Source organism: Mustela nigripes, chromosome 5, assembly GCF_022355385.1.
Source record: "Mustela nigripes isolate SB6536 chromosome 5, MUSNIG.SB6536, whole genome shotgun sequence".
Lineage (NCBI taxonomy): Eukaryota > Metazoa > Chordata > Mammalia > Carnivora > Mustelidae > Mustela > Mustela nigripes.
In genome coordinates this window covers 116513784-116540076 of record NC_081561.1, presented here as the reverse complement: position 1 = coordinate 116540076, position 26293 = coordinate 116513784, and the positions used below count along the sequence as shown (strand labels likewise).

The 26293-nt window shown below is 37.0% G+C and overlaps 1 protein-coding gene across 1 annotated transcript in view; it reads left to right on the top strand.

Moving 5' to 3' along the window:
* The window catches only part of MMS22L (MMS22 like, DNA repair protein), a 126968-nt gene that overhangs the window by 86743 nt on the left and 13932 nt on the right, over positions 1-26293 (top strand). The window contains exons 15-22 of the mRNA XM_059399252.1: positions 1185-1378; positions 6062-6212; positions 7106-7257; positions 8093-8235; positions 14746-14905; positions 19543-19712; positions 22538-22749; positions 26062-26225. Of these exons, the coding sequence (XP_059255235.1) occupies positions 1185-1378; positions 6062-6212; positions 7106-7257; positions 8093-8235; positions 14746-14905; positions 19543-19712; positions 22538-22749; positions 26062-26225 (1346 nt within the window). The remainder of the gene's footprint in view (positions 1-1184; positions 1379-6061; positions 6213-7105; positions 7258-8092; positions 8236-14745; positions 14906-19542; positions 19713-22537; positions 22750-26061; positions 26226-26293) is intronic.

Genomic DNA, 26293 nt, shown 5'->3' with positions numbered 1-26293 from the left:
AGCTTTCATATCTTGGCTATTGTAAATAATGCTGCTATAAATGTAGGGATGCCTGTATCCCTTTGAATTAATGTTCTTGTATTTTTTGGGTAAATATCCAGTAGTGCAATTGCTGGATCATAAGGTAGTTCTATTTTTAATTTTTTGAAGAACCTCCATACTGTTTTCCACATTGGCTGCACCAGCTTGCATTCCCATCCTCAGTGAATGAGGGTTTTCTTCCCTCCACGACCTCACCAACACTTGTGGTTTCTTGTGTTGTTGATTTTAGCCATTCTCACAGGGGTGAGGTGATAGCTCATTATAGTTTGATTTGCAAGAACTGTCTAAATTTTCATTATAATTAAGCAAATAGGTAAGTAAACCTTGAATCAAATTTTTAGGCAGTATTGAATTCATGTTTTACTATTTTATAGAAAACAATAACTTTTTATTGTCTGCTCTGTGAAAATGATTATGGATCTTTTTAGACCAAAGTACGAAGATTGTATCTAGCACAGTTTTATATGAGAAAATATTTCAATTTAAAATGCCACACATGGGTGCTTGGGTGGCTCAGTGGGTTAAGCCACTGCCTTATGCTCAGGTCATGATCTCAGGGTCCTGGGATCGAGTCCCGCATTGGGCTCTCTGCTCAGGAGGGAGCCTGCTTCCCTTTCTCTCTCTGTCTGCCTCTCCGTCTACTTGTGATTTCTCTCTGTCAAATAAATAAATAAAATATTTAAAAAATAAAATAAAATAAAATAAAATGCCACACATAAGCAAGCTAGATGTACTTACTTTCTGCTTGGTACAACTATGTCCTTAAAGCTCTTGGGAAAAAAAAAAGGTTTAAAAAATTGTTTTCATGTCTACATTGTAAGTAAAATCACTTGTCATAGTGAGTTGCAAAATGCAGACCTTCATTCTGAAGCTGCCTGTTTCTCATTTGGATCTGACATATTAAAAAGCATATAATTAATGGTTGACATTAGTAATTAACATTAACTTTATGGTGCTTAATATGCCATCATTCATCCATCAAATAAGCAGAAATGCATAATGTCTTGGCATAAAGGTTTTAATTATATAAAACGGTCCCTCAGGTTTTCATATGATATAAATGTTAAAAGCCCAAAATGTATTTAAGGAAGATTTTTATAAGCATTTGTTGGGTATTAGCTATATTTTTTGTTTCTTTCTAGGAGTATGCATCAACAATTGTGTCAGGAACTTCAAAAGGAGAGCGTGGACCTCCTTGTGCAGTCTTCATTATTGGCTAAAGAGCGCCACCTTGCTGCGGCTGCCTGTGCTCTGTGGAGACATTTCTTTTCATTTTTGAAGAGTCAGAGGATGTCACAGATAGTGCCCCTCTCAGAACTCGCCGATGCAGCTGCAGGTCAGCATTGTTAATTTGCTAATTAGCTTCTCATTTTGCAGACTCTGTCAGTTTTTTCTTCTGTTTGCTTGGTGACAAACTCTTTTATTACAGTCTAATAAATACTCGGACAACCAGGAAGAGGAAAAGAATTACAAATGTTAAATTAAGTCCCTTTGGCTTGTCAATTATTTTCCGCTTACTAAAGGTAAAAATTTAAGGTTTTGTTTGCTAAAAACAAAATACAACTTTCAACCTTAAAAATATTATATATAATATATTATATATATGTGTGTGTATATATATATATATAATATAATATATTATATATGTGTGTGTGTGTATATATATATATATATATATATATATATATAATATTGTATATAAAACTTTCTTATACATGCAGTATTTGGAAAGTAAAGTAGCATTGGGTTTCTTCTAGTTCAAATACTTTATTTTCACATTGTGTGTAAAGGTATCCGGGTATCAGGTGAAGTTACTTATGTGAGGAGCAGAAGAAAACAGTGTGAATTCCACTTCCGCACCAAGCAGATGAGATCACGGGAACAGCAAATATATAGAACTTTGTTTGACTTTTACTAGATTCTATTTTAGCTAATAATATTTCATGAATCTGACTCTTAGTCTAAGGTCGTGTCCTTAGGCTTTAAGGGAATCTGAATCACATGACATCATAGGCAAGAATTTGAATATATGAGCATATATACAGTTTTCTAAGAAAAGACCATAATGTTTCTCAAAGGGGTATTTACCCAAAATATGTGCAGAAGTACTCGAATAGCCAGAAATCAGTATGATAACTACATGTATGTAGTTGCAATTGAGGGGTGCCTGGGTGGCTCAGTCGGTTAAGCATCTCCCTTCAGTTCAGGACATGATCTCAGTGTGCTGGGATCCAGCCCCATGTAAAGCTCCCTGCTTGCTTCTCCCTCTCCACCTGCTTGTACTCTCTCACTCTCTGTCTCTCAAATAAATAAATAAAAATTTTTTTTTTCCTAAGTGTGTAATACATTTGAATGTAATGCTTTCTTTTTAAAACCTAAGTTCTAAACCATGGTTTATATTTTACCCTGGTGTGAATGATGGAAAACTTAGCTAAAAACACTACATAAAAGACTGAATGATATAAATTGTGAAAGATCTTGAATTCTGCTAACATTTCCATAATTAAAACATTGCAATGACAGATTGAAGAATAGTGACAGGACAACAGTTTTCCAACTACTATAATGTCTATGAAAATAAATATTGATATTTAATCAGTTTAACCAAAGCGGTCATTAGAAGCCAATATGACTTCTCTTTCTTCTGTTCATCATCCTGACTCGCAGTCAGTGAACAAAAATGATACCACACATGTTTAGTCACAGCTGTCCTAGGTTCTAAAAGTAAATGATATATACATATAAAGTAAAATATGTGTGGGTTTGGGATTTGTTTTGAAATAAAGACTTGAATAGGTTAGGAGAGAAAAATTTTCTGCATTAAAAAAAAAAAAAGTCCTCAAACACCCACTTTTATTGCCAATGTGGCTATACCAGTGGGGAAAAAGACTGCTATTCCTTTTCTCACATATAAGTTACATGTTCCTGTGGAGCCTATAGTATGGGGGAGAGAACGGTAAGTAAGTAAGCAAGATGTGTCATACCTGGTGATAAGTACTATGGTGGAAAATGAAAATATATCAAAGAGGATAGGGATAGAGAATGCCAGAGTCAGGTGGTAATTTTCAATAGTCAGGAAGGCCCGAGTAAGTACCATTTAAGCAAAAACCTGAAGGAAGCAAGAGACCAAGGCTCTGCACAAGTCCAGAGGCAAGAGCATGTCTGGTGTGCTTGCCGGGCCACAGGGAAGCCATGAAAAGTCATGCAGCATAAGAAAGAGAGAGAGAATAGTCAAGAGATATGATCAAAAAGTAATGGAGAGCTAGCTTGTGTTCTGCCTCATGTGCAGTTGTAAACACTTTTGCTTTTAGTTGAGATTAGAATCTGTTGGAAGAGTTTTGAGCAGAAACTCACATCCTTCTGGATGTGAGACTGAGAACAGATAGTAGGGAGGCCAGTTAGGGAGCGACTGCAACAACTTAGAACTGAGCAGCTTGGGCTAACACGATAGGACAGGTGGTGGGAAGTGGTCAGATTTCCAATCTGAAGATAAAGTATTTTGAAGACAGAGGTGACAGAATGTTAAAGTGGGTAGGATATGATAAGTAGAATGAATAGAGAATCCCCTCTATGCCGAGATGAGGAAAATTGTGGGAGGGACGACTAGGACTTTGATATTGGACTTTTTTTTTTTCTTTTAGATATCCTCTAGAATCTAAGAAAAGATGTTGTGCAGGCACTTACAAAATGAGTGTAGGGTTCAGGGAAGACATTAAATTGAGAAACTATGTATAAGTAGTAAAACTATGAAGTGGATGAGATCGCTGATAGAGTAAGTTGGTGAAAAGAGAAGATTAAGGACTGGGCTCCAGGATAGTCCTGTGTTCAGATTTGTAGGATTAAAAATGATGAACCAAGAGAGGAGACTGCAAAGCAATGCCAGGAAAGCAAGAGGAAAACCAAGTGTGGTGCCCTGGAAATCAACTGACAGAACATTTCAAGGAAGGGGAAGTCATCAATTGCTCAAATGCTGTTAATGGATCAAGTAAGATGAGGCCTGAGATTGGTCATTGGATTAAGCAAGAAAGGAGGTCAGTGCTAACATTGAAAAGCAGTTTGGGTATATAGTGCTAGAAGCAAAGGTCTGATTGAAGATGATTCAAGAGAAAATGTGAGAAAATCAATTGCAGACTGCAAATGTAGATAAATCTTTTTATCACTATTTAAGAGAAGTGGAAAAAGGGGAATATTAGCTAGGAGGAGGTATGGGGTCAAAGAGATTGACACAGGAGAAGTTTCAGCATATTTATAGACCTGACAGGAATGTGCTGGAGTGAGGGAAAACTTGATGATGCAAGAGAGTCTCTTGTGTTTTAATCCCCAAGAGAAATGGATCCCTTAGAGGATTTGGCCTCAGATCATCTGTAGTAGCAGAAGAGAAGTCAGAGGATCTGGCCCAGGTGGAGGCACCTGGGTAGACGTGGCAGGAGCTTATGGTAGTTCTCTGCTGATGTTTCTCATTTCTCTGTAAAGTAGGAAGGAAGGCCATCAGCTGGAAGTGAGGATGGGGAGGAGGTGCTGGCTGATGATGGAGAGAGGAAAGAAGGTATGCAGTAGACATGTAGGGAATAAAAGTCTACATGGACTGGAGTAATGTAGCAGGAATTCTGGCCAGCACGAGGGTCCAACTTAAAGCTTGGAGTCATAAATGTAAAGGGAGATCAGTCAGCAGGGTTGCTTGCCAGCCATTTATACTGGTGTAGGTGGTGCTGGCGTAGGTGGGTGTGAAAAGAAGACCAAGAGTTGGAATGAAACAGGCACTTTTTTCCAGACAAGTACAACAAATCAGGTAAGAAGGAAGGGAATTGACAGTATACACAGTGGACTGTGTAGTCAAGGTGCCTAAAAAGGGAAAGATGAGGCATGAAGGTAGTGAGGGTCAGGGAAAAAGTTTTAAGACCAATAAATTGTATAGGTCCTGGTGGAATCAGATAGTTATTGGGAGTTGAGGAGCTAGAGCCAGAAAATGGGGTCCTGGAAGTGGAGATTAATGGAGAGAATGTACTTAGTGGTCATGGCAAAGTCTCTCAGTATCAGCATGGGAGCGAATGGCTCAAATAGAATGGGAGATAGATTTACTGAGAAGGGGAGTTCAGGGAACTGAGAGGCCAGGATATTAGAAGAAAAGCCATCAGGGATTTTGACAGGAGTGCTCCTAGAGAGGATGTTGTTAGTGAGCTATAGTCTTAAAGAAATGAGAGGAGGTAAACTAGTAAGCATCAACAAGGAGAGTTAGTTGATGACATGAGAATCAAAGCTGGAGATTTTGAGGAGGAAGACAAGAATGTTCTAGAAGCAGCCATGGGATCAAGGAACAAACTCTCCTATCTATAGCTCAAATGTAGGAGAGGGATGGGAGAATACACAGCCACCATCTGAGAGAGCTACATAGGAGCCAATGCTTCATAAGCAATTTATTGACAAACATAAATAAATATATTTACAAATTAAGTTGAGGAATTCCCAGGAAATCATAAAATAAAGTATATTTGTTTAGCATGGTTAACTAAAGAATTCTGGTTCCTAGGCTAAATGGGTTCTGAAGGAAGTGGAGGGCCACTGATTATAGGAGATTGTTGTTTTAATAGATGACTATCTAATGGCTAAAATAAGACTGCAGTCTTCTCTGAGGCAAGTGGCAAGTACATTAGCTTGAATGAAGAAAAGTGGTTGTTAGAGACATATATATTTTTTTAATGGTTTTTTTGAATGAGAGAGGCACATGAACAGAAATAGCGAGTATAGAATTTGGAAATTGAAGAAGCCAGTATAGATTTGATCATGTAATGCTAAAATGAATTATTCTAGACCCGTTCCTGGAGTTCTAGATGATCGCTACAGAAATTTCTTTTTGCAACATGAATTTAGTTCCGATTTTGCTTTTTGTTAGTTCTGCATCTCTAAATATGACATTTTATTATTGTGTGCTGAATTATTTTTATCACTGTTGATATAATTTGGGGAAGGGCAATAGTTTTTAAAAATTCTTCACCATAAATTTCTTCCATTTTAAATCTAGATTTTACTTTGCTTGCAATGGACATGCCCAGCACAGCTCCATCAGATCTTCAGCCTCAGCCAGTTATATCAGTGATGCAACTTTTTGGTTGGGATGATATCATCTGGCCCCAAGTTGTAGCAAGATATTTAAGTCATTGCCTACAAAATAGGTAAGTGACTTGATTTCAGATACACCTGTTAATAGAAACTCAGGACTGATTAGTACACTAGGAAAGTAAGACTCTTCAAAAATAAAAACTGATCTTATTACATATATTCTCACTTGGGTGGTTTTTTACTTTTGGATGTATCAGCAGGAAAGAAAGGAATGGGAATGGGATTGGTTAGAAGACCCACATACAAATATATGTTGGCCTTAACTTTTTTCTTATGTAAATGGTCATGACTTCTGCTCTTTTTATTAAGAGCCACTTTTTTTTTTCTACTTTCCGCTTCATTATCACTTCACCTCGCTAGTCATTAGCCCCTTCCTCGATTTTCCCATTTTAACCTTATTCTCTCTTCCCTCTTTCTCTTGGCATAATCCTACACATGTGCCATCAATGGAAAGAGGAAAATAAAAATAGAAGATTGCAGATGAAAACAAGAATATTTCTGTAAAACTTCTTTTAAGGTGTATTTGTAGTGTTTATTTTCAACAGTGCCTATCTGCATTAATGTGTGTGTAAAATAAGGGAGGCTGGGCGCCTGGGTGGCTCAGTGGGTTAAGCCGCTGCCTTCGGCTCAGGTCATGATCTCAGGGTCCTGGGATCGAGTCCCGCATCGGGCTCTCTGCTCAGCAGGGAGCCTGCTTCCTCCTCTCTCTCTGCCTGCCTCTCTGCCTACTTGTGATCTTTCTCTGTCAAATAAATAAATAAAATCTTTAAAAAAAAAAAAAAAAAAAGAAAAAAATAAATCATATGTTTAAAAAAAAAAATAAAATAAGGGAGGCTAAGAAGGTGGGGTATGTTAGAAAGTTTTCCTTCCTTAATCTCTGTGCTCAGGGAACTTATTGTCAGGTTTTAGTTTTGGTTTTTAATATCCCATGAATTTATTTTTACAGCATGTTATGTGAAGCACTTTCTCATATAAGCTGTGTATCTTTCCAAGCCTTAACTATAAAATCATGGATTCGTTGCATTTTGCAAATGTACATAAACAACCCCTATGTTCCTGATGATTTGTTCATTGATACAAATCCTGGACAGGCTTTTGGTAAGTATCTGAGGCATTTTGCTTTCTAAATATCTAAGTATGTTGAAGATTTTTTTTTTCATAAATTAATAGAAAAAGATATATGTTTGTAATATTATATAAAATATGTTTCTAATATGTATAAATAGGAACTTATTTCCTTTTGCCACCTGTTTCTTTTTCTTGATATTTTTCTGTTACCATATATGACAAATTTCTCTCCCATAAAGATAAAAGAACTTGTTTCCTTGGAAGCTAGGAACAAAAACTTGCTCTCCAGTGACAAGCTATTTTTTACCTTGAAGAAATTGATCACACAAAAAATGTAGCACTATAAAGCAAATAACCAGATATCATACTGTTAACACCTTAAAAAGAAAAGTATCCAATTATGAATAATTCTCTCCCGTTTTATCTTAGATATTTTACCTCTCTTCTGCTTTACTGTTATTAGTCACAGAGTGATACTTGTACTTTATTTATTAAAATATCCATACAGTTTGGTTGTCTATAGGACATGCTTTTTCATAAAGCATTCTTTATGGCCGTTTATAAATCACACAAAGGCATGACTGAAAAAAATGCTCCAAATTTACTTCGATATCTTAGTGCATCATTTAGCTTTACATGAATAACTTTTGGGGTTTAGGACATTCACAAGTATATGTTTGTTTGATTTTAAATAAAATGTTTCCTTAGAGACTTAATTGAAAGTTTTTAATTATGTGGAAGTTTGAATGTTTTTTAAAAAAAAGATGTTATAAGTGAATACTGTATTCCTTACTCTCATCTATATATGTGTGTAATATAAATGTATATGGTAAACATAAATGTTATGTTGTTTTTATATTAACAGAAAAAAAGTACTTGGAACAGTTGGCTGAACTGACAAGGTTGCTATTTAAACTCTCAGAAGTAAAGAATATTTTCTCAGCAGCTCAAATTGAATATTTATCCAGTCTAGAAGACCCTACAAAAGCACTTGTTCTATTTTTTGAGGTAGTTTTCATTTATTAGTATAATTGTTCAAATCAGCTATAATTATTTTTTCATAAAAACTTGAAGTGTTTATGAAGTTTTTCTATAAAATGAATTATTTTAAATTGAGTCATATTATTGTTTGCCTGCTATTATCAAATTCTGGAGGAATAAAACTGTGACTCAGTAGTTAAGTACAATTCACTCTAGAGGACAGCAGAAGAATTACATTTAATGAAAAATAGGGACTGAAGAATGCTACATAATAGGGGCACCTGGGTGGATCAGTCTATTAAGTGGCCAGCTTGTGAGTTCTGCTCAGGTCATGATCTCAGGGTCATGAGATAGAGCCCACTTCAAGCTTTACACTCTGCATGGAGTCTGCTTGAGATTCTTTCTGTCCTTCTCCCTCTGCCCACCTGCCATGCTCATGCTTGCTTTCTCTAAGAAAATAAATAAGACCTTTAAAAAAAAAGAAAAAGAATGCTACATAATACCATTCACTAAGGCTTCTGTCAGTTGTGGGGATATCTTGTTGCTAAAAATTGCTAAAACTGGGATGGCAATATTCTCCGGATACTTGGGAACTAGATTGTCTTGTACGTGGTCCCATAATAGTTCGACTTAATGTTTACCACCCTATAGCAAACAGTAAGTTTTACAGTAAAATTTTATTATAGTTAGCATAAACACCAACTGCTTCATATTGTTATGGTCGGGTCTTTAAAATCCAATTCATTTGTTTAGTTTTGTCTCCATAATGAATAGTCCCTTTCAACATTTGACTTTTAATTGTTAATTTTGCAGGAATTTCTATTATGTGGTATTTTTTGCTTTACAGCCTTGTTGAAGTTGCTAATGTGTTTAGTGTCTTTGTAAGCCATTCACACTAAAAGTTGGTTTGTTTTCCCTCAAAGTGTTTTATATTAACATCAATGAAAATAAATACAACCTGTAAGTTCTTTCCATAACTGTGAATTCTTCCATTGGTTTCCATTAAGTTAAAAGTATAATTGTATGATGATTAGTGATATCATACAAATCCTAAAAATATTTAGTAATAGTTTATGTAGCTATAAAACAGACATTTTTTTTTTTCCCAAAGATTTTTTATTTTACTTTTTCAGAGAGAGAGAGCGCGCGCACGCACAGGCAGAGTGGCAGCGGAGGCAGAGGGAGAAGCAGGCTTCCTGCCAAGCAAGGAGCCCGATGTGGGACTCGATCCCAGATCGCTGAGATCATGACCTGAGTCGAAGGCAGCCGCTTAACCAACTGAGCCACCCAGGCATCCCTAAAACAGACATTTCTTTTGAGCTTTTTGTGTAGTAGTTGATTTAATCTTAACCTGTACTTAAGACACTTATGCTAGGAACCATACTGGACCAGAAAGGGAGGTAGAAGTCATTTATTTCACTACTAGTTTTCAGAGACTACTAATTTAAGCCAGTCTGAATTAATTGTTCTTTCATCACTCAGTAAATAATAGTTGTTAGCTAAATGCTAGATAGTATTATGCCAGGATTTCTTAGGGATTTGAAAAACCAGAAATAGTCCTTGATCTTTGAGAACTTTTTACTTGTCTGAGAATACAAGATAGGGGCGCCTGGGTGACTCAGTGGGGTAAAGCCTCTGCCTTCGGCTCAGGTCATGGTCCCGGGATCCTGGGATCGAGCCCCACATCGGGGTCTCTGCTCTGCAGGGAGCCTGCTTCCTCCTCTCTCTCTTTCTGCCTACTTGTGATCTCTGTCAAATAAATAAATAAAATCTTTAAAAAGAAAAAAAAAGAATACAAGATAAACACAAAGGTTAAAATAATAAGACAGTCTATGCTAAGTACCAAATAGTTGTTAGATCATTAAGTAGATTAATAATTCAGAGTGTCTTGGTCTAAGAAGTTTGGATTTTCTCCTGTTCACAGGAGAAAGGCTTTATAAATTTTTAAGTAGGTCTGATTAGATCAAATGAGTTTTTAAGAAAATTAGTAATAGTAGAGTAGATTAAAAGTATGGGAGAATTGCTGGCCAGAATCTAGTTAGTTTTAGAAGGAAGTGAAAACTGAATGATGGGATTTTTGAAGGGGTATGGAATAAATACTGTGTTTAACCAGAAGAATGATGATATCTTAAGAAGAAATAGGAGCATCATGATTTAAGGTAAGGGAGAAGTAGGTGAGGAGTTCCATTTTAACTGGTTTGGTTTGAGATTGTGTGAGAGGTCACTAAGATCATTCCCAAGTGCCGAATGATTTGCCGGGAAGACTAAGAACTCAGCATATAGTTGTACTCACAACTATGACTTACTACAGTGAAAGAATCCAGAGTACCGTCAGCAAAGAGAAAAGGTACAGGGGTGAAGTCTAGCAACACCAGGTATGGCTTCCAAAGGTCGTCTCCCAGGAGCTACACTGAACATGCTTAATTCTTCCAGAGAGGAACTGTGACAATACATCTGCAATGCTGTCTGCTGGGAAAACTCATTAGGGACTCAGCGCCTACGTTTTTTAATAGGGACTGGTCACGTAGGTCCCTTTTGCCGAGCACTTAGAAAACTCCATACTCCCAGAATGACGGCAGATATTTAGCATAAACTACATTGTGTCCACAAACAGTTTAGGCTCAGTGAGCCTTCTTATCAGGAAAAGGTGAAAAAAACCTAAGGCCCCAATCTCCCGCCAAGGGCCAGACTTACAAGTAAGACTTTTTAAAGATAGCAAGCCTAGGGCCTACTATGTTAACTCTTTCCTGCACAGAAATGATAGTATGATCCTGAGATAGTCTGAGAAATACATGTCTTATAGCCTAAGGAAATAAAGGCTAAAAACACAAGAGAAATACTGTGATCAGTGGTTCTCAAAAGTGTTTCATAGACCCCTGGGGGTTACTGATACCTTTCCAGGAATTTTACAAGCTCAAAAGTGCAAATTATCCTTAATGAAGCGGTAAAATTATTATTAATTTTACTGAATTTTGACCCTTGAGTACATGTCCCTTAATGTCCTGTGAATGACAATGGGAAGTGTATTTAAAGCATGTCTGCTGCATATAAAGTGAGGTGGCCGTCTACAAATAAACAGCACTTGTGTGATAATGTGAGTTACAGGCTGACCTGACTACTTTATCTTTTTTTTTTTTTTTCCACTAACATATAAAGTATTATTAGCCCCAGGGGTACACATCTGTGAATCATTGGACTTACACATTTCACAGCACTCACTGTAGCACATATCCTTCCCAATGTCCATCACCCAGCCACCCTATCCCTACCACCCCCCCGACCCTCCAACAACCCTCAGTTTGTTTTGTAAGATTAATAGTCTCTTATGGTTTGTCTCCCTCCTGATCCCATCTTATTTCATTTTTTCCTTCCCTACCCACTACAACCCCCACCCTGCCGCTCAAATTCCTCATATCAGAAAGATCATATAATTGTCTTTGATTGACTTTGACTTATTTTGCTCCACGTAATACCCTCTAGCTCCATACACATCATTGCAAATGGCAAGATTTCAGGTTTTTTGATGGCTGCATAGTATTCCATTTGTGTGTGTGTGTGTGTGTGTGTGTGTGTGTGTGTGTGTACATACATATACCACATTTTCTTTATCCATTTATCGGTTGATGGACATCTAGGTTCTTTTCATAGTTTGGCTGTTGTTGACATTGCTGCTATAAACATTTGGGTGCACATGCCCCTTCGGATCACTACATTTGTATCTTTAGGGTAAATACCCAGTAGTGTGATTGCTGGGTCATACGGTAGCTATATTTTCAACTTTTTGAGGAACCTCCATACTGTTTTCCAGAGTGACTGCACTAGCTTGCATTACCACCAACAGTATAGGAGGGTTCCCCTTTCTTTGCATCCTTGCCAACATTTGTCATTTCCTGACTTAATTTTAGCCATTCTGACCAGTGGTTTTGATTTGTATTTCCCTGATGCCAAGTGATGTTGAGCACTTTTTCATGTGTCTGTTGGCCATCTGTATGTCTTCTTTGCAGAAATGTCTGTTCATGTCTTCTGCCCATTTCTTGATTGGATTATTTGTTCTTTGGGTATTCAGTTTTGTAAGTTCTTTACAGATTTGGAATACTAACCCTTTATCTTATACGTCATTTGTGAATATCTTCTCCCATTCTGTCAGTTGTCTTTTGGTTTTGTTGACTGTTTGCTTTGCTGTGCAAAAGAATCTTGATGATGACTGCTTTTATCTTGAGAGAACAACTAATAGAGTATTGTTATTCAGACAGGTATTTGGCAGACATTTTCTTAGAAATGTATGAAATGAGTATCACTTTAAAAAAAAAACAACTGACAGTATTTGTTGCTAATGACATAATTTGAGCTTTTAAGAAAATTAGAATCTTGGAAAACTTGTATTTGCTATTATGAGCTTGGAAGCTTCATGATACTTAGAGAGTTTTCTGATGACATTGCTGATAATATTAACAAATATAATTTTTTTAATGAATAATGAAATGTACCCACATTGGAAAAATGTATAACTTAGTGAGCCAGAATTTTCCAGATGACCAAATGGGCTTTTAGAAGCATGCATGGATGTTAAACCTTTACTGAAAAAGCAAAATAGATCAGTGGCTTTTAATGTAGCAGAGTATAAAATATTTGTTAACATGGTTTTGAATTCCATAATACAATTAGCCTTTAAGAAATACCACTTGTCAAGTTTTGGTGTAATATCAGAGAGAAATTCCCTGAAAGGGATATCAGAGAGGAATTATCTGAAAAAATCTACTAAAATACTTCTTTCTCTTCTAGTTACATATATGTGTGAGATTGAATTCTTTTCATCTGCAACATATTGCAAAAGAGTTTATGCAGAAACAAATATAAGAATCTAGCTGTCTTCTATTCAGCCAAACATTAAAGAGATTTGCAAAACTGTAAAAATCATTACTAATTTTTTTTTGTTTTGGAAAATAAAGCTGTTTTCCCTAGAAAGTTTTTACTCTGTTAACAAATAATGCTTATTATTTTTAAATGAACTAGTAATTTAAATGTTCTCTTTTTTATTTTCTGTGGTAAATATCAATAGGTATAACCCAAATAATAATACACCTTAAGAGCCTCAACTTTTTTTTTTTTTTTTTAAAGATCCTCAACTTTTAAGTGGATAAAAGGGAACTGAGAAGTTTGAGAACTTCTGGTCTAGGAAAAGAAATGTAGAGAACCAAAGGCAGAAAGCTAAATCGAGAAAAAGAATCATCAAGTCTATCTTTGTTTTGCTGTTTTCATCATCCACTTCACAGTCAGTCACTCCAGGTCATAGATTCCTTATCTTTTCCTCCATTCTATATTTTATTAAATCAACATGGCAAACTTTGATATCACCTAGAATAACTTACCCTAATCCCTCATTTCAAAGCTTCTCCACAAGTCTTCTAGTGATCTTCACACCTGCTCTGCTTCATCAACCCACTCCCACTACTAAACCCAAGGGATGCTGTGGCATCATTTGGATTATCTGAGAGCTCTTTGACCATCACCACCTGTGCCTCCAGCTCTCCAAGTGACCTCACGTGACCTTCCACTTCCTTTTCTCCAAGTGCAGCACCCTCTGAAGGTCTCACATCTTCCCCATCCATCCTAATTAGCCCCCTTGGGGGCCTCACTAAAGCTATACTCTTACCATCATCTTTATAGTGTTCCATCTTGGTTTTTTGGTTCTGCCTACAAACCTTCAACCTTGGATGGATGCAACAACTTACTTTCTCTTCTTTGTCTTATCTGCTGAGAGTTGCAGGAGCAAAAATCACATAACTGTGTATATTGATGGTATTAGATCCAATTTAGGTTTTTGAAATCCACTGTTAGTCCCCAATAATGGTTTGAAAACTTTGCTACTCTTCTCAAACCTCATGACCCATCTCTAGCCAGTCTTCTCTTGGATCATTTTGTGACTGCTCACCTCTTGCTCATTCTCACGTTTCCTCAACGAATTCTTTCTTTTATTTCCCTTGCTCTTGCCATTTCACCTTCTCTCTCTGCCTCACCTCACATTTCTCCCTACTGCCTCTCACCATTCTGCCTTCTGTGCCCATTCTGCCTCATCATTTTTCCTCTGAGAAAGTAAAGCTAACGTCTAATGGCTTATAAAGAAAATTTTAGGGGGGTAAAAATCCATATCACAGAACTGAACACTATAGAGGTCTTACATTGTAAGAATTTCATAACCTTGCTTGTAGATTTTCCTTATAGGAATTTGGGGATTGTAATTGCCATTTATATACCAGGATGTTTGGGAGTCTTGATGTGATTTGATAAAACCTCTTTTATATCAGTTCCATTGATTTTTTTTTATTCGTTAAACATTTTATTTTAATTATAAAAGGCAAGACTTAATTCTTTCTACTGGCATTTTTTTAATTGCTGTGAACGTTTATTGGAAAGGTAAGGATGGGCACTTAAGAATGTAAGGGGTGTGTGTAGAGAGAGAAATTTTCTTTATTTCTTAAAGTCAGTATTGTGTAAAACTTGGAAATCTAAATCATGTTTTTCCTTTTTTTTTTGTAGGCTGTTGGTATTACTTATGGGAATCTGCAGAAACTTTCTGACAAATCTGCCATGGTCACAAAGTCCTTAGAATACCTTGGTGAAATATTAAAATATATAAAACCTTATTTGGGAAAAAAAATTTCCAACGCAGGGCTGCAACTGACTTATCGGATGATGGGTATGTATTCCTGACTTTATTAAAACTTCCTTAGGTTGAATCTATAGTATCATGATAGATAGGAATACATTAATACACAGGCTACATCACAGTTCTCCATACAATCATAAGAATAATTTTTTTTAAGATTTTATTTATGTATTTGACAGAGAGAAACACAGTGAGAGAGGGAACACAGGCAGGGAGTGGGAGAGGGTGAGTGAGGCAGTCTTCCTGCCGAGCAGGAGCCAGATGCAGGGCTCAATCCCAGGAACCTGGGATCAGGACCTGAGCTGAAGGCAGATGCTTAAGGACTGAGCCACCCAGGCGCCCCAATCATAAGAATAATTTGGAAGACAATGATTTAGCTTACAGTGATTCATATTGGCTTTCTACTAGTGTATCACTATCTTGCCCCACCTCTTTCAGACCTCTTCTTGTTAGGCTTGTGTTAATATTAGAGTTGATTATGACCAAAACAGAAAATAAGCTGATGCCAATTTGCTGTCAATGGTCTGTCATGAATCACTCACATTGTGAATATCTGGATAATTAAAACGACTTTTTTTTTTATGTTTATCTGTGCTTTGTTACAATTTAAAATATCAGGAAACCATCACCCTCCTCTATTTTTCTGGTCTGCTCTGTATGAAGGATGTCAGGAAAGAATTTATTACTGCACTAGAGATATTTATGCTTCAAATCTTGCTTCTCACAATACTATTTTTCTCCTTTCAGAAAGAAATCTTTTTCTGTGCTTGTGCTATAACAGCACAGTTCATCCTTGAGGAAGTCAGTAATTTGAATACCTTTGTTCTCTAAAGCCATGTTACTAACCAAAAATAGGAACTGGATAAAAGGAAATGAAAAATATTTCCTTAGATGTTTTTATACAAAATTTAAGGGGTTTTTTTTTGTTTGTTTGTTTGTTTTTGGTTTGTTGGGGGGTTTATTTTGTTTTAATTTCTCTGTGGCCTAAACCTTGTATCTGCTCCCTTTGATCTTGTGAACATATGAATAAACCTGATTTGGGCTGTCTGAAACCTTTTATCTTTGTTGTGAAAGATAAAGGAGAATGCAAAAATGTGTAAATATGGATGATGTGGAATGTAGTGAAAGCTATAGTAGCAATACAAGCATCTTAATTTGGGGGAAAAAATAAGTGATAATTTATTATAAATTTAACATATTAAGATGTAGATAAATAAGTATTTTGGCATTCATCCTTATAATTTATTAGTCTCTGTTAGATTTTTTGCCAAGCTAAATGTATGATTTCAGAATTTAACTTTATTTTACAAAATATATGATAGTCATAACTAACGGCAAAATCATATTCAGATTGGTGATATGAGGACTCAGGGTAAAATTCTCCTTTTGAAGAATGGAGGACCTTCTTTGTTTTGTACGTGGTTGAGTTTTGACTTACTAGAATGTAGATCTGTATTTTTTGCTTGTGTCTAAATCTCAGAGACTGGGAATAGAATATATTGGTATAATGTTCCTCATTTATTTGTTAAAAATTAAGAACAGATAATTTACTGTCTTCCATATGTAAAAGACTCAGAACAACTAGAGAAGCAAGTATAATGTTTTGAGGTTTCGGACCTTCTTTAAGTGTGTGAGTTGGGGATATCCTATTCACTTAAAAATTAACCGTAGGAACTGTTTTATTTACCTGGCCAGTGCCTAAATGGGGATACGTTGTCTAGTTACGAGAGTACTAGTGAAAGGTGTAAACTATTGATAAAATCACACTGAAGATTAAGGCATCTGGGGTCTTAATTGTAACTCACTAATTTCTGAGAAAGGATTGATTCATGAGTAGTATCTTCCACTTTTTTCCTCTTTTTATCATTTTTTGTCATTTTTCTCACTCTTTATACCTTTTACTTTTCCATCCTGTGTTTTTCTGTTGGTCATTCTTCTATCTTCTGTCATTCTTTATCTTTGTAATTGAAATTCTACCCATGACCCTCAGTGCCCAACCCAAATGTTCCACATTTTCCATATTCCCAGGTAGCCTTGGTCTCCCTGATTATGCTTCATCTGGCTATCTCTTATGACATTTTTCATAGCTCGCCAGCTTTTATAATTATTTGTGTACTTGGCACACCCTTACTAAATTTTAAACTCACTTGTGTTAGTGGCCATATCTTTTGAACTTTTGTTCCCGTTGTCACGTTGTATTTTGAACAAATAAAAACATTTCCTGAGTTACACATTCGACGCTGCATTGGAAACTGGGGATACATCAGCTGAAGAGCCTCCCCAATGTGGAAGATGACATATACTAAATAAATGCTTCTGGAATATAATGATTTTATAAACCTAGCTAATAGTACATAATGTATCTTTTAATGTTCCTAAATGAGCAAAGTTACTCTCAAACTACATAAATACATTTTTAAGTGCCTACTGTAATGATCCCAGTTCTCTTATTGTATTTTTTAAGGCATGATATATGCATAGAGTAGAAAATAATTAAACACATAAGAACTCTTATAGTACAGCTCTCTTCCATTTGTACAAGTATGTACCCTACAATTTTTCTATATTTTCAGCATCATCAGTTATATAAGTGTTATGTTTGTAGGCAGGAAAAAGACAGTTTTTTATAATTCTATACTACGTATTTAAACCTTGCTCAAAGTTTTTCACTTAAAAAATTTCTTTCTCTTTGCATCTTTTTAAAGATTAATTTATATATTTATTTGAAAGAGAGCACGGGAGAGAGGGAGGGAGCACAAGCAGGGGGAGGGGCAGAGGAAGAAGAGGAAGCTGACTCCCTGCTAAATAGAGAGCCCAATGTGGGGCTTGATCCCAGGACCCTGGGATCATGACCTGAGCCAAAGGCAGATGCCCAACCAACTGAGCCACCCAGGTACCCTGTCTTTGCATTTTTTAATGCCACACATTGTAATGTTCTTCACTGAAACTGAAAAAACTAGGGTTCTGGGAGCACCCATGTGGCTTAGTCAGTTGACATCTGACTCTTAATTTCAGCTCCGGTTAAGATCTCCAGGTCTTGGGATCAAGCCCCACATCAAGCTCCATGCTCAGGGTGGAGTCTGCTTGAGATTCTCTCCGTCCCTCTGACCCCACCCCTGTACTCACGCTCTCTCTCTCCCGGCCCCCCAAAATAAATATTTTTTAAAAATATTTTTTTAAATCTAGAGTTCCAGTTTGTCAGTGAAACAAATGGGTTGCCTCTGCTTTCTATGAACTCCTAAAACTTAAGATCTTCAGCAAAGTGTTTTAACCATTATAAAAGATGAAATACAAGGGTAGATGATAGCATTTTTGGTTGGAAGCCCCTCGCTCTTTATAAGTCAATTCCTGTGTGACACCTAAGAGTGATATGAATCATTTCAGGTGTCAGCGGTGATGGCAGTTCCCTTTGCGGGTATATTAATGTTAGTTAGGATGTGAGTTCTTCTTATATTGCTGTCATTCACCAGTTTTCCACCTACTGGAAAAATGAGGAGCAAGCCAGCGTTATTTAAAATACTGCTAACTGAGCATTGTGTTTCTTTATGATTGATTATTGTATTTCCTTTTACAACAGAAGATTAATGTTGCTGTTTGTTGTTCTTAGAAGTGATTATTGGTTGGGCTTTTTTCTTTTAACATCAATATACTCTTCTAACGCATATTTTTGTTTTCCTTCAGAGCTTGAATTTTAAACTTTTTGTTTTATGGAAATGGCTTTGAATTTTTTCATCTCCTCTGCTTTCTAAGGTGGAATAAAATATAAGTTTATGCGGTGTATGTATCTCTGTGCCATTTGGGCAAGCGCTTCTTTTAAATTTGTTTTAGTAAAGAAGACCTCAGTAGCAGAAATACACTCTAATGGGAACTGGTTATCTGCTCTTAATTACTTTACTAAACAAAGGGTGCTCAATTGTTTAACTCCAGTCTCATCAAATGTAGCAACTGGTTCCTAGCATTAAAGAAATCATAATCTATTTCATGTAGTAGAGATGTCTGCTTCTGTTCTTTCAAAATCAAAATTTAAATTCACTGTGTATATTAAACCATTGGAAGTTACAAAAAGTGAAGTTCAGGGAGGTTAAGTGATTGCTTCAAGGTTACAGCTAATCCTTTCTTCCTACTTTAACAATTAAATTTAGCTATATCTTTTTGTGTTGCAAACTGGGTTGAGACAGCTTATACAATTTTTTGTAAGACAAGGTATCAAAAAAGTAAATGTGGAGTAGTAGCATGATGAAGCCCAGGGAGAGTGAGCCCACACATGAAAGTATATAATACATGGTCTTCTAGAGGTCTTAAAGTTGGGTTATAAATTTGCCCCTGAGCTTCCTTAGCAGCCACAGCAAGAATAGAGATCTGATTAATACAACATGTGATCTGTATGTTCACATACTGTATAGCCAAATTACGTAGTGTGCTTGAGTGTATTATGAATTAAATGCCAGTTGCTTAGGAAATATATGTTTTTCTTAGCCCAGAATGCTGAGAAAACTTTGTCTCTTTAGCGAAATACATGATGTGACATCTGTCTTTTGACTCTTAATACACGTTTCTCTCTATTGCGTACTTGAACTTTGTCCTTTAAACGTGAATTTTATGGTGGAATGGCAAAACTTTCTGGTTAGACGGTAACCATACCTGCCGTTACTCCTCTTCTTTGTCAGGAATTCTGGTTAAATCATGGGCACAGATCTTCGCCACCTCTAAAGCACAGAAACTCCTATTCCGGATCATCGATTGTTTACTGCTGCCGCACACCGTGCTACAGCAGGAGAAGGAGCTGCCGGCACCTATGCTGACTGCAATTCAGAAGAGCCTTCCTTTGTATCTCCAGGTAGAGGAAGTGTGGCTGTGTGCACGTGTCAAAGAAAAAATTAAATTCTGCCTTAAAATAATATCCTAACTGCAGATTTGAAAACCATCCATTGTCCTCCCATTTATGTGTGTACCTGTGGCACTTCTGTTGAGCAAGTTCTAAATTCCTTTTGTTTGAAAACAAAGATGGAAGAGGCAAAGTCTCCCAAGAAGCAATTAAAGTTGAGACAGGAGGCGGACTAGCGTAGACACAGTAGTGAGCTCGCTATTTGCCTTAGAGGCCTCAGCTGTCTGCCAGCCAGACAGCGAGGAGAGATGTGAGAGAAGATACCGTAAAGGAGATGAGCTGTAAAGGAGCAGAGGGGTCAGAGTTGAAGGACCAGTCCTGTCAGAGGGAACAGCCGGTAAAAGGCATGAGCTTTAAGAAAGTATGACACGCTGGGGAAGAGCAGATAATTCTGTTGTGGTTGGACACTCATGTAGGAGGAGCCGTGTACTGGAAGGCTCCACGTGCCACACTCGGGAGTCTGGACTTGTTCTTTTACATGGGGATTTGAATGCATGGTTGATGGGTTTGGATGGATTTTGAATAGGGGAGGGGGAGTGACATATCATATTTACAAGTTAGCAAGGTGATGCTGGTGGCAACATCGAAGCTGGTATGGGAGTTATGTTGAAGACTTGGAAGGCAATGAGTAGTAGTTCATTTTCTGAAGGTTTCGAACAAAGCCAGTAGGTACAGAACTCACGTAGCAGACTTTAGAAACATTTAGGAAGTCTGATTAAAAATACTTGCTGCGTGAATGGTGCACAGCACCAGAAAGAAATAGAATGCTTCCTAGATTCCAGAGTGGCTGCTTACGCAGATAGCAGTGTGGCTCACTAACCTGGGCCATCCTGGAGATGTACGGATGAAGGTGATGGTTGGTATCTGGACAGCTTTCATTTCAGGTGCTGGGCAGTATCGAGGTAGGCACTTGGAAATAGTGATCTGTCATTCAGGGGAAAGCACAGAGTTGGAAGCGTACTTTGTTATTCATTAGTGTCTCATACTGAAGATAAGTGCTTCTTAATTTGGGGTTCAGGAAGGGAAGCTTGAGGAAGAAAGGGAGAACAGTGTTGCCAATCAGGGAATATTGGTGGGGAGAATCTTGGGCAGCAGGAGAGTCTGGAAAAACGTGTTCTCTGTGGCCCTCTTATGCCAAAATAGTACAACAAGAATTTGTATTAGGGATGCCTGGCTGGCTCAGTCATTGTAGCATGGGACTCCTGATCTCAAGGTCGTGAGTTCAAGCCCCATGTTGGGTGTGGAGCCTAATTAAAACAAAACAAAACAACAGCAACAACAACAACAACAACAACAACAAAAAACCCCGAAAAAAACTTCGTAAGTGGATAATTGAAAAATTTGGTAAATTTATCTGTTTGGCAGAATTTACTTAGAGCAGTGCCTTTAAATTCTTAAAGATACTCAGCTGTATTCCAGGTTTTCAGAATATACGCATGTTTTACTTCTTCATCTTCTACTAATGTGATTTTAAACAAAAACATTGAAGAAACTGGGTAAAGAGGTGTGCATTGCTTCCCCCCCCCCCAAGTTGTTTGATAGTGTCTTAACAGATCTCTGCTACTTTTATTACAAATAATCTTATTTATAGCTAAAATGGAGACATAAACATTTTTCTTTTTTTTTTTTTTTTAAGATTTTATTTATTTATTTGACAGAGGTCGCAAATAGGCAGAGAGGCAGGCAGAGAGAGAGGAAGGGAAGCAGGCTCCCTGCTGAGCAGAGAGCCTGATGTGAGGCTTGATCCCAGAATCCTGGGATCATGACCTGAGCCGAAGGCAAAGGCTTTAACCCTCTGAGCAACCCAGGCGCCTGACATAAACATTTCTAATTATCTCTCTAGGGAAACACATTGCTAATCACAAAGTACCAAATTCTAGATGAATTTTTAGTACATGATTTGTCTTTGTGTTGGTGATTGTCTATATTTTAGTAATAGGCAGTATTTAGTAATGGCAGAAAAAAAAATTGTTTCTCAGGGTATTGGTTTCATTGTTTCTAAGTATCAAATACTGTAATCCACGTGGAATTATTTTGTTAATTTTGTTAATTTCTATACAAATAGAAGGGATTAAGTCAAGAGATCTCTTAACTTTTCTAAACCTCAGTTTCCCCAGCTATAAAATCAGAGATGTGATAATACCAACTCATGGGTCTTTTTAAGAAATTTAAATGAAATAAAGGATAATAAAAGACATGGCACAGTACATGACATATGAAGCTCTTAAAATAGTCATTAATCAGAGTTGTACTCTTCTGTATTTCTCTCCTTATGTCAATTTTCTTTTAACATATCACATTTCTTACCATGGAATATTTTTTAGTATAAATTCTGTAGTGTCACTCAAGTAAATGACCAGTACCCACATTTAAAAAAAAAAAAAAACTGACTTAAAAAAATGTATTTTATTGCTTTGAAATTACACATAAATGTAGTTGATAAGTGTGGTGGTCATGTTCTCTGGGTATGAGAGGAAGAAGGAAGCTTCCTTTGTTCTCTTGTACTTCTCCCCTACTTCATTTGCGTATACCCCAAAAGCACACGTTTGGTTAGATACCACAGCATAGATCTCACCCACGCTCAGCAACTTCCTGAGCCTCATATTAACATCACCTGTTGATGCCAGGCCATGTCTTTGTGGATTGTGGGTGACACATTCTGACATGAATGTTAATGCTAGGGACTAATAAGTTCTCTCTCTCTCTCTCTATATATATATATATATATTTTTTTTTTACTTTGCCTTTTACTATTTCTTTTCTTTTTACTCCTATAGGGTATATGTATCGTGTGTGGTCAGTCCCAAAATCCAAATGCCTATCTGAACCAACTGCTAGGGAGTGTTATTGAGCAGTACATTGGGCGGTTTCTTCCAGCTTCACCGCATGGCTTAGGTCTCGGACAACACCCTGTTTTGTTGGCACTGAGAAACTCCTCCGCTGCTTCAGCGATAACACCTCTAAAGAAGTGCATCATACAAGTCATAAGGTACATCTAAATATTAAAAACAAGTGGTATTTACAATGTACTAATCTTTATTAAAAAGTAACAAAGTTGGGGTGCCTGGGTGGCTCATTGGGTTAAAGCCTCTGCCTTCGACTCAGGTCATGATATCAGGGTCCTGGGATCAAGCCCTGCTTCGAGCTCTCTGCTCCGCGGGGAGCCTGCTTCCCTTCCTCTCTCTCTGCCTGCCTCTCTGCCTACTTGTGATCTCTGTCACATAAATAAATAAAATCTTAAAAAAAAAAAAAAAGTAACAAAGCATCCCCGAAGTATTGGCAACCCCTAGGATGCTGGTAGTTTGGAAACTTTAATTTTCACTGAGAAACAATATCTAAGAACTTACTAAAATGACTTCTGCTCATGGCAGCCTGAGTCAGTGCTATCTTATCTATCTATTTATTTATTTATTTAAAGATTTTATTTATTCATTTGACAGACAGAGATCACAAGTAGGCAGAGAGGCAGGCAGAGAGAGGAGGAAGCAGGCTCCCTGCTGAGCAGAGAGCCCGATGCAGAGCTTGATCCCAGGACCCCAGGACCCCAGGATCATGACTGGAGTGGAAGGCAGAGGCCTTAACCCATTGAGCCACCCAGGTGCTCCAGTGCTCATTTAAATAGCTTGTTCTCTCTATATAGCTGTTACTTTCCTTATATATGGCCTAAAGGCCATATATTTAGTTCTTATCAGATAAACAGTAAGTGTATTCTCTACTATAGAAAACACATTATTTATATTATTTTTAAATTTATTTATTTATTTATTTGAGAGTGAGACAGAGTGAGAGAGCATGAGAGGGGAGGTCAGAGGGAGAAGCAGACTCCCCAGGGTGCTGGGAGCCTGATGTGAGACTTGATCCCAGGATTCTGGGATCACGACCCGAGCCAAAGGCAGTCGCTTAACCAACTGAGCCACCAAGGAGCCCCTGTTATTTATATTTTTAAAACAGAGTAAGTGAAAAAATGAATGTGAATATGACTAAGGAAACACTAAGAAGTCCTGTTTTGTTAGTCTCCTGTCTTAATGACTTCATTTTATTATTAGATGCATAAATGAAACCTCTTGGGTTCTCTGTTACCTTTTAACTGCAGCAGAGATTCAGTAATAAAAATTATTTCTTTGTCTTCATGGAGTATTTAGCTTCCTATGAAATTTGTTTTATAAACTGGAAGATGCTGCAGTGATATACCGATGCAGTGATATACAGGCATACCTTGTTTTACGGCACTTCACAGACAGTTTTTTACAAATTGAAGGTTTGCGGCCGCCCTGCATCCAGCAAGTCTGTTGGCACCATTTTCCCAACATTATTTTTCACTTCATGTCTCTGTGTTAACATTTTTGTAGTTCTCACAATATTCCAAACTTTTTTGTTGCTATTGATTATGGTGATCTGTGACCAGTGATTACAGCTGGCTGAAAGCTCAGATGATGGTTAGCAGGTTTTTTTAGTAATAAAGTATTTTTAAGTTAAGGTATATAGATTGTCTTTTCAGACATCATGCTATTGCACACTTACTAGACTACAGTACAGCATAAACATAGGTTTTCTACGCACAGAGAAACCAAAAACTTCATTTCACTTTATTGTGACATTCGCTTTATCATGGTGATCTGCAACCAAACCCACAATATCCCTCCATCCTCCTCTACTCCTGCAGTTCCCTGTATTTGTTGAGGCTCCTTACTCTGATTCTCTGAGAATTCCCGGGTTATTTTCAAAGCACCTATCACATTATATTATATAGTAACCTTTTTAATTTTTTTTTAATTTTTTTTTAATAAATTTTTTTATTTTTTATAAACATATATTTTTATCCCCAGGGGTACAGGTCTGTGAATCGCCAGGTTTACACACTTCACAGCACTCACCAAAGCACATACCCTCCCCAATGTCCATAACCCCACCCCCCTTCTCCCAACCCCCCTCCCCCCAGCAACCCTCAGTTTGTTTTGTGGGATTAAGAGTCACTTATGGTTTGGGAGGGAGACAAACCTTTTTTATTTTTTTGCTTGTCCAAATTTTCCACTAGACATGAGCCCCTTGCCTTCAGAGGCCGTGTTTACCTTTCCATTCTCATACTTGTACCTGGCATACTGTAGGTATACATAAATGTTTAGGGATTCAACAGTGAACAAAAAAGACAAAACCTTTGTCCTCAAAGATTGAATGCATCCACTGATATGGAATTTTTGGAAGCCACTGTAGGGAATAGAAATGATGGTGAAAACATAGTTCCTGCCCTTTAAGACTTTATAATCCTTGGGACACTTGGGTGGCTCAGTTGGTTAAGCAGCTGCCTTCGGCTCAGGTCATGATCCCAGCGTCCTGGGATCGAGTCCAGCATCGGGTCCTTGCTCAGCAGGGAGCCTGCTTCTCCCTCTGCTTTGCCTGCCACTCTGTCTGCCTGTGCTCACTCTAAGAAATAAATAAATAAAATCTTTAAAAAAAAAAAAAAAAGACTTTATAATCCTTAGTGATTTCCATGGCTCATTTTGGCAAATTTTATTGCTTCACAAATACATATGGATGTCTGACTTAGATTCAGCTGTATTTGACAATCTTTCATGTTGTCTAGACCTTTTAGAAACTGAGCAATTCCCACTTTCATTTATTCACTTAAGTGTACACGGAATACCTATTATGAGCCAACACATGCTTAAAAGGTAGAGATATAAAAATGAGTAAGATAAATTTATCTTTATGATCTCTGTTGACTTATAATGCTAAAATGTGTTTTGCTTTGAGAGAAAATATTAAATACTAAATCACTTCTGATTTTTTTTTTCTTTTACCTCCTAAAAGAAGGAAAGAGGTAGAGCTGAAATGGGGAGCTAATTCCTTGATTTGGAAAAATAAGACCCTTCCCAAATCCCTAAATAAATAAATGTGAGGAGAGATTTCTTTATGCAAATTTGACATTAAAGAAAATGTTGCATTGTTGAGGAACTGATCGAGGAAATCAGACTTATATTAGAAAGGGGAAAAAAATTTTTGTTTGTTTAGGTTTTGTTGAGGTTTTGTTTGAGTTTTGATTAAGTTCATTTAAAGATCAGTTTTTTTACATTTAGTTCATGTCTGTATTCTTCTTTGGCCCTTAAAATACAGCAAGGTTGTGCAATCGTTGCTCCTAAATTTTTATGTTTGAGGATAACATGGTTAAAATATACATTTTTTAAAAATTGTTCTTTATTAATTTGGGGGGTAAAATTTGTTGGTATCTTTAAAGTGTATGGCATGTGTTTCTGCTCAATGAAACTTTAACCAGAAGACAAAACAAAATTGTGCTTCTTTTTAGGAAGTCCTACTTTGAGTTTAAAGGGTCTTTGCTCCCTCCTCGCTTAGCATCTGTTCTGGCCTTCATCCTGCAGCTTTTCAAAGAAACGAACATAGACATTTCTGAGGTTGAACTGCTCCTGCCTGGCGTCTTAAAGTGCTTGGTGTTGGTCAGTGAACCCCAAGGTTAGTCTGAATCTGTGTTTGTCGTACTTCTCTTTATGTGATATCAGTTTCTATACCTTGTGGCTAAA